This window comes from Zonotrichia albicollis, chromosome 8 (assembly GCF_047830755.1).
Source record: "Zonotrichia albicollis isolate bZonAlb1 chromosome 8, bZonAlb1.hap1, whole genome shotgun sequence".
Taxonomy (NCBI): domain Eukaryota; kingdom Metazoa; phylum Chordata; class Aves; order Passeriformes; family Passerellidae; genus Zonotrichia; species Zonotrichia albicollis.
In genome coordinates this window covers 23,785,902-23,802,800 of record NC_133826.1, presented here as the reverse complement: position 1 = coordinate 23,802,800, position 16,899 = coordinate 23,785,902, and the positions used below count along the sequence as shown (strand labels likewise).

The 16,899-nt window shown below is 55.7% G+C and overlaps 1 protein-coding gene across 1 annotated transcript; it reads right to left on the bottom strand.

The window, feature by feature from the left end:
• Window positions 1-9: 9 nt before the first annotated feature.
• Window positions 10-16,757, bottom strand: LAMC2 (laminin subunit gamma 2). Its single transcript, XM_074546284.1, has 23 exons — window positions 16,513-16,757; window positions 12,537-12,725; window positions 12,221-12,350; window positions 11,264-11,362; window positions 10,671-10,807; window positions 10,096-10,218; window positions 9,795-9,984; window positions 9,330-9,442; window positions 8,847-9,065; window positions 7,883-8,062; window positions 7,192-7,425; window positions 6,844-6,980; window positions 6,408-6,558; window positions 6,081-6,286; window positions 5,731-5,810; window positions 5,167-5,301; window positions 4,275-4,419; window positions 3,915-4,064; window positions 3,335-3,449; window positions 3,048-3,247; window positions 2,344-2,502; window positions 2,157-2,256; window positions 10-1,948 (listed from the first exon to the last, which is right to left on the bottom strand). Exons 1-23 carry the CDS (start codon window positions 16,586-16,588, stop codon window positions 1,698-1,700), a joined length of 3,519 nt encoding a protein of 1,172 aa, XP_074402385.1. The 5' UTR covers window positions 16,589-16,757; the 3' UTR covers window positions 10-1,697.
• Window positions 16,758-16,899: the final 142 nt, after the last annotated feature.

Here is a 16,899-nt window from a genome sequence, read left to right as displayed (position 1 = left end):
CTGGCGTGATTTTAAAACAGCCCCAAGACTGAGTCAGAACAAGAGAGCAAATGCCTGCACTGCTGGGATAGCCCATGGCCAAATCCCCCCAAATCAGGAAGCCTGAAAAAAGAAAGTGATAAGCAAGATCTAGCCAAGAGTATTGATCATTTATTGACCTCTTACCTGTCGCAGCTGAGACAGCCATGGTACACAGTGTATCACCATGCAATTTCAGAAAGCTTCAACCCATACAGAACACCAGGCTGCGAGCATCCACCCTTCTTGTTCTCCAGCCCAGCCTTTTATCCCCTCCTGTTGGTGCCCTGCCCCTGTGTGCCCTCTGTTCCCTTTGGTGGCTGCTCAGTGCCCCTGGACACTCCATGGCTCATTGCTGTCAGTGCTGCTCACCTGCTGCTCACAGCTGCACCCACTGGGGATGAGGCTGGGCCAGCCCACTCACAATCACCACACACAGTGTGCCTACACCTGCCTTTCAAAAAAGCCAGTTCATGGAAAAACAGGTTCCCTAATAGCTGTCCCTGTGCTGTACAACAGGAGAAGGGACACATGCCAGGGCCTAAAATACATCTCACTTAAATAAAAGTGTAAAGCAGACATAATATTCAGTATATCATGAAGCAAAAGCATGGATGGTGCTTTATCAGATACCACTTTATCAGAGAGATAAGGAGGGGTGAGTGAGTCCCCAGTGTCCTTCTCCATCTGGGACCTCCTCTGTCACCAGCACACAGGGCAGGGGTCCAGCAGAGCTTCAGCTTCCAGCATCTGGTGGCACTTATTTCCCCTGAAACTTTTTCCCCTGCATGGCATCTGAAGGAAGGTGGGAGCAGTGTGCAGTGCCCCAGAATGCAGCTGGACCCACGTGAGAGCTGCAGTGAAGGGAGCACTGTGGTCTTTGCCTCATCCAAGCTCTGTTAAGGTGAACAGTGGGAAACCCCTGTGGAGAGCTACCTTAGTAGTGGTGGTGGCCTCTGATAAACATACAGCACCCATGAGGGAGTGGGGAAGGACAGGCAGCACCAAATCAGAGGTGAAGACACATTCAAGACATCTTCAGTATTTTTAAACTAATGAATCAGGTTACAGGCACTGCAGCAGAATGGGATGGGGCTCTCAGGCACAAGAGCCAGAGCATGCCAGCACCACCCCCAGCAAGGGGAGGACTGCCAGCCTGGGAGGAGACACTGCATGAAGCCTCAACTCAGAACTCATCTCCCCCAGCAGCCTCTCATGCTGCTTGCTCCCTGTCACTGCCAAAGGTGAGGAAAACCCCATGGAGAACAGGAGCAGGAGCTGGTGGTGGCAGTGTCAAAAGTCAAAAGTATGGACAGAGACCCCAGTCCTTCTGTGTGTGCCATAGGGCAGCCACAGGTGATGGGAACCTGTCAGTTATGAGCTTCAGGGTCCAAACTGTGCAAACTCATCAGGCTGACACCTAACCCTGCACTCAGAGATATATTGTAGGGATGGGCTGTTCTTCAGACAGTAGCACCTTCACAAACCAGGAGTCTCCTTCCTCCCATGAGCAAGGGACGGAGCACTTTGAAAACTTAGGGATTTTCCAGGGCCAGCGGAACATTGTGAACTTCACGTGCCACACTGATCTTAAGGGTAAAACACAGCCAGTTCTGCCAGGTTTGGGGAGGCCCTCCTGCCTTCAGCCTGGCAGGTGCTGCAGCCTTTCCAGAGCTGGCTCAGGGCAATTCAATGGCTTTTGTGTTGTAACAGCCTGGAGGAAGACTCTTCTGGATATCCTCCAGGTTCTTAATATCAGCCAGGATGCCATCGATGCTGCTCTCCAGTGTCTGCACCCGGGCCTTCTGCAGGGCAGCCGTCTGCTCCAGCTCGGACATCTCCTTCTTCAGCTGCTTGCTTCTGCTCTGGGCTTTGCTGAAGTTCTCCTCAAGCTGCCTCAGGCCATCCTCATCCACAGCACCAGGCTGGTCTTTGGCACAGAAGGAAAACAAGGAATGGGAAAGCACGAATGGAGGCTGAGGACTAGATCTTCCCAGATACTTCATCCCCACCCTGCTGCCCAGCCTGTTCAAAGGCATCACATAATCTAGCTTCCCACTAAACTCCCAAAAGCCCTACCTAGACCCCAGCAGGGACCTGTCTCCAGCCACACCCTACAGAGGTGTCACAAAACCTACTCATGAGCCGCAGCAGCTCCTCCAGGGCACTCAGCACCTGCTGCACAGCTGCCCCTGCCTGGCCAGCCTTATCGTGGACCCTCTGAGCTTCCTGAGCTGTCTGCAGGAGGAAAGGCAGGAGCTGTAAGGTGCAATCAAGCCCACAATCAACAGGGGAGGAGACAAGGCAAGGGAGATGGGGACCCACCTTCTCTATGGCAGCAGCATCTGCCTCAGCCTCAGAGAGCTTCCTCTCAAATGCTTCATCCACTTCCTTGGCCTCCAGCTGCAGGGTGGCCACTGCCTTCTCCAGGGCCAGGACACCATCAGCCGTCTTGTTGGCTTCCTCCCTCAGCCGGGCAATCTCCTGGGGTTGTGTTGAGGAAAAGGCACTTTTAGAGGGCAGAACACAACCAAAACCATTCCGGGTGCACATTAATAGGGAACTGGTAGAAACTGGTCCTTCTACAAGGGATCCAAAAGATCACAAGCTGTCCTCATGCTCTCCCACCAACATCTCCAGAGAGATGTTTCTATGCTCATGGCTCAATCCCTCCCTCACACATCAGCAAATCCCTGGGGAATTACAGCACACATCTGGGAGGTGAACCCACAAACACCATTTTGGGACATCACAAGCCTGCCAGTGACTCTGGCTGCAGGAGGAAAAAAGTCCCCTTGGTCACTGAAAGGTGGGTACAGTGAGATGCCACAGAGATCCTCATGGAAGAAATGTGCCTCAGAGATCACCTACAGCCAAACTAGTATCTGCAGGACCCACTGCAGAGAAACTTCAGCTCAAAAATCAACCCATCAGGTCCACCAAGAGGTTGCCAACCATCTCCTCTTCTTCCATGTTTTTCCCCTTCCAAATCCTTTTCTGCCAGTAATAGCACCAGGGTCTGTCCTCACCTCTTGGATCCCCGTGGTGATTTCCTTCACCTCCTCTGCCACGCTGCTGCCTGCCTTGGACTCAGAAGCAGCTCTGCCCACGATCCCCTTGGCTTGGTCTGTCTTCTCCCTGGCAGTGGTGACCATGCTGCTGATAATGGGCAGCCTCCTCATGGCATCTTTGGCTTGCCTCCTCTTGTCATCTGCTTGCAGGTTGAACTCTGGAAGAAACACATGTGGAAATGAAGCCATAGTACCTTTGTGAGATCCCACATGGAAAGGAAAATGAAGGGTTTCTGGGATTCTACCCTTGAGGCTCTTGAGGATCTGTTCCACCTCGTAGAAGGTGGCATTGCCAGTGCTCACGGCTTGCAGGGCTGTGCTCCTGGCAAGGGTGGCTCGGGACAGCAGCTGTGTCAGCTTCTGCAATGCACCAAGGGACACAAAGGGCAGGTGAAGGATGTGGTATGGGAGCATCACACAGTCCCAGAGCAGTCTGGGAGGAGCTGGGCTGGAAGAGGCCCAAGAGTCTGTTCCCAAATGCTTGCTCTTGCCCCTTAATCAAGGCCACCACAGGCTGATCTGCCATCAGAAGCTTGTGCCTGTGCTCCTCAACCAGCTCCAGCTCTACCCTGAGTCATTTTAGCTCTAATCTTTGCAGGAGCAGGTCTTCATCCTGCCTTTCATGGAGGAGAATGCAGGTGAGACCCTGCACCAGCAGCTCCCTGCCCACACTGAGCTCTGCAGCCCCAAGGAAGGGCCCAATCCTGCACCAGGCAGGCAGAGCTGCCTTTGACAGCCAGGCAAGGACATGGTGGGGCCACAGGCACCCCCAAGGCTGCAGTTCCTGCTGGGGTTGGGATGAGCCCTCACTGGGCAGCCTCTTACCGCTCTGTGGCCCTCCTGCCCCTGCAGCAGCTCCTTGGCCTCCTGCTCCCACTGCCCCACGCGGCCCCGCAGGCCCCGGTACTGCGACAGGGACGTGTCCACCAGGGCCAGCAGGGCACCCGAGTCCTGCTTCAGCCTCGAGGCTTCCTCCTGAAACACAGACACAGTGAGGCCCCAGCATCTCCCCAGGGCCCACCAGGAACCAGAGGCAAAGGGGGGAAAGAGTGGGAAGAGGCCTATCTAGGGCTCTCCAACAGGGATGGAGCCCTGGCAAGGGCTGAGCTGGTGGCAGGATAAGCAGGGAGGGCATCAGGAAGAGCCAAAGGAGATCTCCAGGCCTGACAGGCACAAAGCCCTCACCTGAAAGGAGGTGATGTCCATCTCTGCCAGGCGGGACAGGGAGCTGAGGAGCACCAGGCTGCCCTGATAAGCCGTGTCTGCCTTGGAGGCCATTCCATCAGCATCAGCCTTCAGGCCTCCAACCAGTGACTTGAGCTCCTCATACCTGTACAGATGTGAGGTTGGAGAGCCTGGTGCCAGCCAAGCTGCCAGCCTCCCACCCCAGCACTAATACTACCATCTGCATTGACTTGTTCATGTTCCCTAAAGCTCCACACAGATTTATCACACGTAAAAAGTCCATTACAAACATTCCCTGCATCCCAGCCCCTCCAATGAGCAGGGCATCTGCTGGCTCCTTACTCCTGCTCCAAAATCAGAGGTTGTTTCATACAGCTGAACCCTCACAGGCTCCATGGTGGCTCTGCTGATCCCTGCCCTACCATTGTATGTTTTCTCCTGCACATCCCTGTTTAACCTCTTAACTTCCTTCAAGGCTGCTGCTCACATCCCACCCATGGTGTGCCAAGTCCCAGCACCATCGTGGTGGCCTCTGGAAAGGCCGAGTCTGACCAAAGGAGACACCGTGGGCTTAAATTCTCCCAGCCCAGATTTTCAACCAGATGTGGAAATCACCCCTGGAAGCCTGTTCACACATATGGTGATGCTTTGCCCAGCTGCAGGCAGGACCTCAGGATCATTGAGGGCTGTGAGGTGGGAAGCAAACCCTCCACAGAGCTGCTGACCCTCCATCTGCACCCCTCAGACATGCCAGTGAATTCCCTGCCTCCAGCTGCCCATTCTGCAGCTCAGATGGGGAGGCAGGGAAGGAAGGGGGCCTGGATTCTTGGCCATGCCCTGCTCCCTCCCAGGTGCATACAGAGACACAGAGGCCAAGGCAGGCGGTGCTCACCTCCTGGGCAGCCCTGGCAGGGAGCCCTCGGTGCCTTCTCCGCCGGCGGCCGCGCGCAGCAGCTCCAGCGCCTGCCGTGCATCCTCCCGTGCAGCCCTGGCAGCCTGGTCAATGGCATTGGCTGCCTGAGTGTGCCTGCAGAGCACACAAGGAGCTTGTCACAAAGGGTTCCCACCCAGGTTTCCTCCACCAGCTTCCTGTACTGCTGCCTTCACTGATTCATCCCCCTGAGAAAAAGCACGTCTGTGAAGGTGACCTGTACTTCACTTGTTCCTCCTGCATCTCCCAAGGAGAGAGGAGCACTGGGAAGAGCACAAGCTCTCTGTTCCAACTGGATATACATGGGGAAACTCTGATCCCAAAGATACTTTTAAATCCAGTTACATCCTCAAAGGCAGCTGAGGATAAGTCTATAGGGCAGCAAAGACAGCCCAGCAGCTCTATCTTGCCCTGTTCCAGAGCTGGTAGATGTCAAATAGAATCCCCCAAAAAGGAACTTGTGGGCACCTAGCAGGATATCAGTCCTCCTCCCCTCTCTCTTGGCTAACAGTGGGAGCAACTCACCTGTTGGCCAGTCTCAGAGCCTCCTGGGCCAGCAGCAAGAACTGACTGGAACCCCCGGGAAAGCTTGAAGCAGGAATGGTCTGCGGAGGGAGGAAGGAAGAGAGGTGTGAGTGCTCTTCCTTGCTCTCCATCCAATCTGGCAGTCAAAGAGGCAACTACAGCATGTTAAACCTCCACTGCCCCCAAAGACTCCTGCCAGCTCCTCTTAAAGTCCTGGCCCCAAAGAAAGGACCACCAGAACACCCACATTCACAAAACAACATCTGTAATTCTTTAAATCCTTGCTTTCTCTGTAGATTTTTTTCCCTCCCTGAGCTGAACCAGGAGCGTGTCACACGGGATGCTCTTACCACCCGAAGGAGAGCGGCGCCGCTGCGATCCAGGTCCAGCCTGGCTCTCTCCAGCAGCTGCCGTGTCTCCTGCACCTGCCTCTCATACTGCCTGCCCAGAGACCTCAGGCTCTCCACTGTTGCCTTGACCTCATCCAAGCGGCTCTGGGAGCTGGACCCCTGTCCCTTCATTCTGACCACACGGCCTTCCAGAGACCTGTCGGAGGCTGGAGGGAAGGAAAGAGAAAGGCTGAAGAGAAACTCATTGCTGTGCAAAAAGGTCCAGGCAGCAAACCCTCCCTGATACAGCCCAGATGGCCCCATCCCAGGGTGGTGGGCAGGTGGTACCTTGAAGGCTCAGGGTTTCCCTAAGGATGGTCCTCAGCATCTCCTCAGCCACCAGCATCCTCCCCTCCAGCTCCTGGTTGGTCCCACCTCCAGCTCGCACCTCTGACAGGAGCAGCTCCAGCTGTGCCAGCTGCTGCAGGTACAGCTCCACCTGCAACCACAGACAGGCATCAGCCAGCAGCACACTAACCCCATGGGGAAAGGCCAGGGGGAATCCAGGGCCACAGTCAGGCCTGAGGACAGAGACCAAAATGAAGGCTCATTTCAGGATGGGACACAAAGGATCAGTTAAATCAGGTACAAAACCAAAGCTTGAATTCACATTTCACCGGCACCAGGAACAGATGCTTGAGGAGAACAGGAGGAGACCCTGAGAGTGCGCAAATCACTGCACTCCTTGCTGCTCAGTGGCCCTGGGGCTGGCACAGATGCTCACCTGCTCTTTCACCTGGCCATAGCAAGCTGGGCACTCACTCTCTTCACAGCGGGGACCCTCAAAGCCAGGTTTGCAGATGCAGCTCCCGTCACTCCTGCACTTCAGGGGCTCGGCACCAACCGAGTCACAGTCACAGGCTGCAGGTCAGAGTGACACAGGTTCAGGGGGGCCTGGCCCCACCTCAACCGACAGCACATCTCTCCCTGCTTTCCCCCCACCACTCAGCCCTGTGCTTTGGTTCCTGCTCACCATTCCCACTTCCCAGCATCCTCCTTCTCATCAAACCACTCCAAAGTCACTCATGGCTTTTCTTCCGCATCCCCAGCTCAGACAGCACCTGGGTCTCACCTCTGCACTTGTGAGCAGGGTCAGGGGCCAGGGGGTTCCCAAAGAAGCCATCCTTGCAGTGGTCACAGTAGAAGCCAGCGGTGTTGTGGAGGCACTTGAGGCACTCTCCGCTGCGGCGGTCGCAGTTGCCCACGGCGTTGGGCTCCACGTTGCCATTGCAGCGGCACGGCTGGCAGGGCTGGGAAGCTGCTGGGTCCCCAAAGTAGCCATCAGCACAGTACTCACAATTGGCACCTGAGCAAGGAGACATGAGCAGAAGGTAATGCTTGTGCCTGGGAGGCAGAAGCTGACTCGCTGCTTGTGCCCCACAGAAATGGGGATGTTCAGCCCCATCACGGCTGGCACCACAGCTGCTCTGCTGCCAGCACCATCACGGCCAACACACAATGCCCCACACATGCTCTTGAAAACTGCGTGCCACAAATTACCTTCTACAAGTCATTTCTTTTTTTTTTTTACTTATTTTTTGTTCCCCTCCCTCTCCTACTCATCCTTTCTCCATGCATGTTACATTTAAAAGAAAACTTTCCCCAGAGATCTTCCTGTGTTTACCCAACCCTTGGGGCTCAAACACCCCAGTGCCCCAGGAGGGGCAGTGTCACAGACAAGCTGGGCTGAGAGGATGGCGTGGGTCTGCCCACTCCAAGCACACCTGTATGAAAAGGCACAGCAGAAGCAAGAAGGGAATTACCAGCAGCTCCAGGAGGGCAGTGGTCACAGATGATCTCCTCACCACCCAGCCCCACGGAGCAGCCCTGGCCGGGCCCACAGGGGCAGGGCCTGCAGCTGTGGGGCTGCTGGGGGTCTCGGTAGGAGCCAAAGGGGCAGCTGGCACCATTGCCCACGTGTTCATCTCCTGAGTAACATTCACCTGGAGGAGCAAGGAGAGGGCTCAGAGCAGTTTGCTTACATTCCTGGTGGGGCATCCTCCACCACTGCAGCCACAGCAACAACAGCTCCCACGGTCCAGCAAACTCCATGAGATCTCTTCAGATCCCCAGCATGCCCACATCATGCACATCATAAAATCATGAAATGGTTAGCGTTGGAAGGGACCTTAAAGGTCATCTAGTCCAACTTCCCTGCAACAGGCAAGGACTTCTTCAACTAAACCAGATTACTCAAGCTCTATCCAGCCTAAGGCACTGCCATGCTTAACTTTGAAATAAGAAGTCACCAATGAAGAAATACTGCTATCTGGGCAGCAGAAGATGGTTTTCCTCTCTCCAACATGCATCCAATTTATTCCAAATGCATCTGATTGCAGTGCTTCTAGGCTCTGGGGAGTTTTGTCTTGGATGGACCCCACATTTCAGACCCAAGTCACAGATTTATGATCACAGAGAGAATCTCAGAATCACAGACTCATTAAGGCTGGAAAAGCCCTCCAACACCATTGAGTTCAACCTGTGGCAGATCCCCACCTTGTCAACCAGCCCAGCGCACTGAGTGACAAGTCCAAGTCCTTCCCTGGACATCTCCAGGGATGATGGCTCCACCACCTCCCTGGGCAGCCCATTACAATACCTAATGACACTTCCATGAAGAAATTTCTGTGAACCCAGAGGTCTTGGCTCCCCATAGCTCAATTCTCAGGACACAGGCAGCCTCCCTGCATTCCCATCCAGCCCACATGCACAGCAGGTGTCTCTTACCGGTGTCAGGGTCACAGGTTCCTCCCCCCTGGCAGTTGCAGGGCACGCAGGAGCTGAAGGGTCCCTGGCTGGGGCTGTCTCTGCGGTATCCAGGGGCACAGCTCTGGCAGAACTGCCCGTGGTGCCCCACCGGGCACTGGCAGCGCTCCACCCACGGCGCCGGGACGCCGGGCACGGGCTGTGCTGACACCAGGGTGACATTGTCGAGGTAGCCGGTGCCTGCAGGGGAGTAGGGACAGTGACCCGTGGGGACAGCGGCTCCACCCGCCCGGCCCCACAGCCAGCACAGGGGGCACATTCCACTGCAGTGCCCCCGGGCAAGTGGAGCAGCCACATCTGTTGCTATCCTGCTCAATCTCTTTGCTATTTAATTCTGCCCCCTTGGAGCACTTACTGTTTTTATCTTTTAATAAATTCTAGCAAAGGTGTATCCATCTCCACCAACTAGGAGAAGCCAGCCTTGTCAGCTCCCTCTGCACTTACTGTACTCCCCAAAGGTGGCTCGGATCCAGAGGGCTGTCAGGTTTCCCAGCAGCCTGCGAAATTCAAAGTGATTCAGCCTCGGGCTCCACTTGCTGCTGGGGTGCTCGTCCAGCCTGCCGTGGGAGAGGGGGGAAGTGGAACTGGTTCAAAAAACTGAGATGCCTCTTCCGAAAAACACAACACCCCTCACCCATCTGCCGCCTGGGAGCTCAAGGCTTTGGGCAACGATGTCCATGCATGCAACTGATCCAGAGCTGAGAACCCAACCCGACTTCAAGTCACATTTTCTGCTGCCCCTCTCACAAAGTAACCTCTTTATCCAGGACAGAAGCACCTGAGATGCACCCAGCCCAAACCAGGCAGCCATTTGCCACCACCAAGGGACCACAGCTGAACCCAGAACCTCCTTGAAGCCTCAGCCATTCTTGCTCCTCCTGCCCCAAGCACCCCAGCTTCCCCCTTTACCTGAACGTGTACACGTGGCTGACACCGCAGGGCAGGACCTCTCCCTGGGGCAGGAAGGGGGCAGTGACTCTCAGGCCGTGTCCCTCCAGGACCACATCGTGTGGGGATGGCTGCTGGCCCCCTCGGTCCAGGCGGTAACCAAAGGAGAGCGTCTGACCATAGCTCAGCTGCTGGTTCCCAAGGAATTTTGCTGCAGAGGGAAAATCGTAGGCTTAAAATCTTTCCTTCCTCCTAAAGGCTCAGTTGATGGGACCAGAGCAAGCAAAGGGTTCGCTCTGGCCACCACTGATCCCACACCTACCAGGTGCCATGAAGTATATTGGCTCTGATGTCCTTGCAGCTATGAAGGCATCCTGGTGGCGTGGGGACCACTGGAGCTGGGCTGGGGAGCCGCTCTCATGGACCCCTCGCCAGCCCTCAGCACCTGGAGCACAAACAAGGAGCAGTCAGTGTGGACAGGGAAAGTGTTTCCAGGATTCCAGCAACTTTCTTGAGCTGTGTCTTATCAAAACTCTCCAGCTTCCCACCCCGACCTCTGAGGGGGCAGCACAGTTATCCCTGTGCCCACACATCTGTAAATCAGCCTGGCTGGGCACAGAGGCCTCCTTCGAAGTGGCAGGAAAGACATAATGAAGAAATCCTCTGTTCCCCTCAACCCTTGGACTATACTTCTGCCTGTGACCAAGCCATCCCATCACAGCAAGGTTGCTGCAGCCACAGGCAGGTTGGATGAGCACCCAAGGACCAAGCACAGCCCAAGGCTGACTTCCAGCAGGGCTGGGAAGCACATGGTTCCTCCAGCCCACTGAAGAGCAGGGACGGCAAACACACAAGGGATGGCCCAGGAGCCATGGGGACGTCCTGCTCGGGCTTCACCTTGCTGGAAGGTGGAGGTGATGTTGTGGACGCTGTGGGTGTCCGCACTGACACACGTGTCCGAGTGCCCGTAGCAGAAACAGGGGGAGCAGCCTGCAGGGTTCCTGGCATCCAGGTTGTAGAAATGTCGCTTGCACCTGGGAAAATGCAAGAAGGTGACAATGTTCAAGTGGTTTTCTCCTCTTACTGGCCAACACAACCATCCCTGTGATGCAATACAGCCATCAGCAGGGTTTAAGGTCATCACTGGGCTGGTGAGATGGGCACATGAAATGGCTTTGACCAGAGAGAGGACAGGGCTAGATTGGATACTGGGAAAAAATTGTCCTGTGAGGGTGCTGAGGGACTGGCCCAGGTTGCCCAGAGAAGCTGCAGCTGCCCCATCCCTGGAAGTGCTCAAAGCCAAGCTGAATGGGGCTTGGAGAAACCCTGGGTAGTGGAAGGTGTCCCAGCCCATGGCAGAGGGTGGAATGAGGTGAGCTCTAACATCCTTTCCAACCCCAACCATTCTAAGACTTGGTGGACTTGGGAAGTCACTGCAGAGAGAAGGAGGCAGTGCCAGGCAGTGTCCAGCACGTGCTCCTGCCCCTCACCTCTGGCAGAGCTCCCCAGTGACGCTCTCCTTGCAGACACAGTGGTCGGAGTGACAGCCACCCACGCTGCCCGCCGGGTCACACTCACACTGCAGGCTCCTGCAAAGGCACAGCACCAACCTCTACCTGGCATTCCAGCTTGGCCTGGGAGCCAGTGCTTCCTGCTGCCACACGAGACAGCAGAGAACCCTCCCAGATACCATTCCCGTGCAAGAAGTGGGGAAATAAGCTGCACAGCCACCTCTTTCCAGAATCTGCTGCTCTGTGGGTGCCAGGTTGAGCCAGTGCCCATTGCTACTGCTCCAGGGCATCCCAGAGCATCAGACTCACAGACAAGCTCAAAGTGAAGCTCCACTGAGCTTAATAAACCCTGGCTGAGTTTAATAGAGCTTGGCTGAGCTCCAGCAAGCAGCAGCACCCCGGGGAGGCTTAGGCAGGAGGCCTGGCCAGGACTGCAGGCAGCCCGACACCCTTTGCCTGCCACCAGCCCCAAAGGAACAATGGCAGGCTGAGGTGAGGAAGAAGAGGACACAGCTGAGGAAGTCAAATAAGAAACATTTCTAAAGGTGTTTAAACAGGGCTTCATGAAAAGGAAGGGGTTGGTTTTTGCATACACATCTCCTTGTGAGTAGCACCAACATGAGGCAGCACCACTACGGGCAGGTTTTGTTTTACAGGGCTGTAGCTTGTTGGGCATTATCTGGATAATGAAGCCATCACCTCAGAGAGTGGCTAAGTTCAGATTCTGATGGTCTAGCAGGACACCAAGCCCTACAGGTTGGCAGGGAGGTCCAGCCTCTCTCAAGCCCACTCTCTCCTAGCATGGTTGGCTTAAGGTTGTCCATGAAACGAGCCCTGCTCCCCCTGCAGGGCTGTTCTCAGCCAGCACAGGCCTCAGGAGAGCTCTGGAGGCTGGCCCTCCCTCTGCCCCATGGCACCGATGGTGGCAGCACTCACTGCCCGCTCCTCCTGCAGCCTGCCTCGGACAGGGACTCAAAGCCCGGCTGGCACTGGTCACACTTGTCCCCCATCACTCCAGGCTTGCAGCTGCACCGGCCATCACTGTCACACTGTGGGCCAAGGGAACCTGCAGAGAGACAGGAGGGAGAGGCTGGCACGGGCACCTTCCAACCCACACCACTCTGTGAGTTTGTGATTACTCCAGAGGGCAGGTGGGTCTTGAAACCTGTGCTCTGGTAGGCAGGGGCTCAGAGCCTGCCCTGCCCAGGGGGGTGCCCTGAGCGCCAGAGCCCAGGCAGGGCTGTGCACGTACCCCAGGGGTGGCAGAGGCAGGGCAGGCAGCAGAGCCCCCCGTGCTGTCGGTAGAAGCCCTGCTGGCAGCGCTCACAGCGCACACCCTCCGTGTGGCCCTGGCAGCCCAGGCAGCGGAAGCCGTTCCCCGTGTCCCGCAGGAGCTGCCAGTCAAAGATGCACTGCCTGGACATCCCGTTGCAGTCACACACTGCGGAGAGGAGAGCAGAGACACGTCTCAGGTGGTGCAGCAGTCCCACCCTGAGGAGCAGGGTGCAGGTGCTGCAAACCTCCCCTTCCTGCCCTGCCACAGCGAGCTGCTGCCCCACATCTCTATGCTTGTCCCCATGCTGTGTCCATCACCACCCCAGTGCCACCCGTGTCCACATCCCCACACGGGGGAGGAATGCCCCATTTCACTGCTGAGGATGGACAAACCCAAGCCAAGCAGCCAAAATCCATACAACAGCACTTCCAGGGCTGCTCTCCATTCTTCCATGGGTCTTGCAACACAACCAGGACATTGAATAAGCATAGAGTTTAAAAAAAAAAACCCAGTCTTGTCCTGAGAAAAGCTGGAGACTTTGGGGTAAAGGAAAAGTTTCCTAAGGTTATTCTTTGTTTCACCTGACCAGGAGTGAGTTGAGTAGGAAAAGCTCAACCAACTTCCACCAGGTCCCCCCACAGCTAGGTCTGCAGTGCAGGGTGATGGGGAGTGGTCTGTGATCCAAAGAGCTTGGTGGAAGTGTGCCAGCCACGAGGGAGATTAACAAAAAAGGTTTGGAAGTATCGGACCCCTCACTGTGAAGAAAAGCTGCAGCTGCCCACACTGCTGCATGGGGGGGGTGGCAGGAGGAACAGGCGTGAGATTCTGCATTCCTCTACAGCCAAGACAGATCATCCCTCTGGACATCAGCCTCAGGCATCTCACCAGATGTGCCTGCCCCAGCACCCCACTGCCTTGTCCAGCTGCTCCCTTGAAGCCACCTTGCACCTCCTTGGCAGTCCTTCCGTGGCCAGAACTGGAACATTTAATCCTGAGGACCTTTACTCCAGACACGCTCCTCAGGATCACTGGGGAGAGCAGGCACAGCCGAGAGAATGGCTGGCAAAGACAGGCAGGAGCAAGAAACATCCCAAGGGAAAAGCCAGGTCCTCAGGGGCACAGAGCCTGCTGAGGAACTGCTCTAAACCACCCTGATGCTGCCATGGAAGCCTCCACCTCCCTCTGAGGAGCTCTGCTCACTGCTTGGGAGAGGAAAGGCCATTCCCAGCTCCCCAACCCCTGCCCAGGTCACCTCTGAGAGCACAGGAGGGGGAGACAGCCCAAAAAGGGCAGAATCCTGCTGCATGGATACAGATAGTGCCTTGTACCGGTACACACTGAGCCTCCTCCTCCTTCCCAGCTCCGTCCTGGCACAGCTCAGTCCCCGGGCACAACGTCCCTGTGCTCTGCACTGTGATTCCTGGGGCCAGGCACAGCCTCCTGCTCCTCGCTCACACCTGGGCGCCGCCCTCCCACACACCCATCGGCGCCGCATTCCAAGGGAGGCACTCGGGAGCCTCTGCCAAGGGAGAGCTGACCTCATGCGCCTGCAAACAGCGAGAGAGGCTTCTCCAGCTCCGGCAAGCACAGCTCTTCCCTCCCAGACTGGCTGCAGGAGCCCGGGACCGAGCTCAGGAGATCTTCTGCCAGCCCAGCCTGCGGGGAGGGGACCTGTGGGCACACAATTCCTGCCTCTAGGGCTTGGGAAAGCAACTCCAGCCTCAGAGAGCACCACCAGTGACCAAAGGGCACACACAATGCAAAGGACCAAGGGAGAGCAGCACTGTGAGACTTTCTTCAAGTCTTTGTGCTCACCTTCACAGCAGAAAGATCCCACTTGGGCTGATCCCACTCCCCATCCCTCTACACTCCAGCTAGATCTCAAGTTGGAAGGACAAATAAGGATCTTTGAGTTGAACTCCACCCATGCATCACCCTACGCAATCCAGAGGATTTACTGGCTTGCTAAATTACAGGCATGAGCACCATTCCCCCAGGGAAGGAAAACCTTTCTTGGAGTGTTTCTCTGCTGCTGCAGCATGTCAGGAACCAGCTCTCCAGCCCTGGAACAAATTCCTGTCTTGCTGATTCAAAGCCATTTATGGCACTGTGGCAGGTTTAGTGCCACCACTGCACTGGAGTGCCTGCTCCTGGTGTTCTCCCAGAAACCCAGCAGCTCAGGCAGGCTAATCCTTACCAAGAGCAAGGCACTGGAATTGATAACAAGATGGAGCAGGAAGGAGCTGCTGGAGGATGAGGACCAGCTGAGGAGAGGATCACTTCTCTATCCAGGTGCCCCAAGGCTCTGCTCTGAGATCATCCATGAAAAAGAACAGGTTCCCTCGGAGGAAAAGTTTTGCAGCTGGATTTCTTCAGTGCTATGTCAGGATGCAGGAGATCCATGGCACACCTCTAGAAGGATGTCATTCCCCCAGCTCCCTCCCAAGAAGAAAGCATGAAAAGTGCTTGATGGCTGTGCTCAGATAAATTCTGACATCAGAAAGCCTTGGAGAAGAAGACAGGCAGCTTCAGGTTTCCTAAACTGTCTCTTTAAATTCACAAAACCAGTCAATGAGGATGGCCCTGGGTCTGTGAGGATCTGACAGCCCTGTACAGATGAGCCAGCCTGCAAAGACCCCTCCCTCCATCAGAAGGACAGAGCTCTGCGTGCAGTGAAGGCTCCATGTCAACAGAGCCATTCCCTGCTCTGTGCTCCTGGGACAGTGACCCCGAGGCTGTGCCATCTGCTGCTCCAGGGCTGGCTGTCCCTAGTGCCCACCTTCACAGCTTCTCCCTGCAGGAACACCTGCCTGGGGCTCCATCAGGGCACTCAGTTACACCACTGAACCCACTCGAATTTTTATGCTGCACCATAAAACCACAGCTGTCACCAGCCACTGGCTTTACATACACACAGAAACGGGTTCAAGAGTCCCTGGGAAAGCAGCACTTTCCCACACACTGCCAGGAAGGAGCAGAGGAAGAATTGATATCAGTATTTTAAAACATAGATGCAATTAGGGTGATGTAATAATTAACCCAAGTAGCGTGTACAGCAAAACAGATTTTTTTTCTTTTGAAAAAAACCCAAACCAAAACACTTATTCAGCACTTACTTCCCATTGCACCAAACTTAAAAATGATAAAATTTAACTTCAAGCCCAGAAAGCTTATTTCAGAACATCAGTACTGGGGTGAAAAAGAAATTAAATCATTCAGTATTTACAAAATCACACAATATTTACAAAATATATGCAAAACCCTGATTTTGGCCAAACATACCCATCTCCAGACTACAGGCCAATGAAACTGAAATTCGGATAGCTGAATTACCACTGGGCTGAACAGGTTTAAATCTCCCTCCGTGACACTCTGCACTCCATGAGCTTTGCATGTGCCACAGGATCTGCTGGATTTTTAAAGCTGTGAACTGCAGGAGACTCCTGTCTCTCTTAGGATGCAGCAGGACTGTGGGACTTTGTGAGTTCCACGGACTCGCACAACATCCAAACACCGCCTCGTTATTACAGCAAACTGGATTCTGGATGTTCTACCCCAGGCTCGGGGAAGGATTTGCTTCCAGCAGATCAGCCACTGCCTGGGGGATGCTTGCGCTCACACCCGCATCCCACCCTGGGAGCAAAGCTCTACACCGACAGCAGGAGGGTAACTGCATACAAATGAGTTATTGAAAGGCGATGCCAGTGACAAAACTGACAGAAACTGACACAATTATTTATGGCGGAGGAAAACTAACCTCGAAGGAAAGCTAAGAAGCACCTTCAGATCCAGTACCAATGCCCAAGGCAGGAGGGGAAGCGTGCCCTAGCAGGATGCCCCAGCCAGATTCCAGCTCCCGGCCATCTCCAGCACGGGGAGCTCCGAGCCGATCAGCGGCGGGAGCAGGGCAGGAAGGGCCGCCCCAGAGCCCCATCCCCATCCCCGGCCTCACCTTGTCCCCGGTGTGCGCCGCGGGCCGCGGGCAGCAGGGCCAGGCAGGCCAGGGGCAGCAGCCAGCGCTGGGCCATGGCCGGTGCCCACAGCAGCAGCAGCAGCAGGGCCCGTCCCGGCGGGCTCCGCACCCGCTGCCAGCTCCGTGCCTTTTTTTGGGGCGTTTTTTATCGCTGCCCCACCTGAGTCACTCCCAACAGGAAGAGCGGCCGTGAGTCACGGCAGAGCCCAGCCCAGGCAGCGCAGGGAGCCCGGCCCCAGCGGGACAGGGGCACTGGCGGGCACAGCACCCCCGGAGAGCCCCTCACCCTGCTGGGGGGATCACACACCCTGCAGCTCCTGCCCACCCTGCTGGGGAGATCCAACAGCCCTGCAGCTCCTGCCCACC

Excerpts from the sequence above, each read along its gene's own strand:
- LAMC2 (XM_074546284.1), bottom strand. The coding sequence starts at position 16,588 with ATGGCCCAGCGCTGGCTGCTGCCCCTGGCCTGCCTGGCCCTGCTGCCC. Across the intron at positions 10,219-10,670 it reads CACCTCCACCTTCCAGCAAG|GTGCTGAGGGCTGGCGAGGG; the intron begins GTGAAGCCCGAG and ends TTTGTGCTCCAG. Across the intron at positions 9,066-9,329 it reads AGCCACCTTTGGGGAGTACA|GCACCGGCTACCTCGACAAT; the intron begins GTAAGTGCAGAG and ends ACTCCCCTGCAG.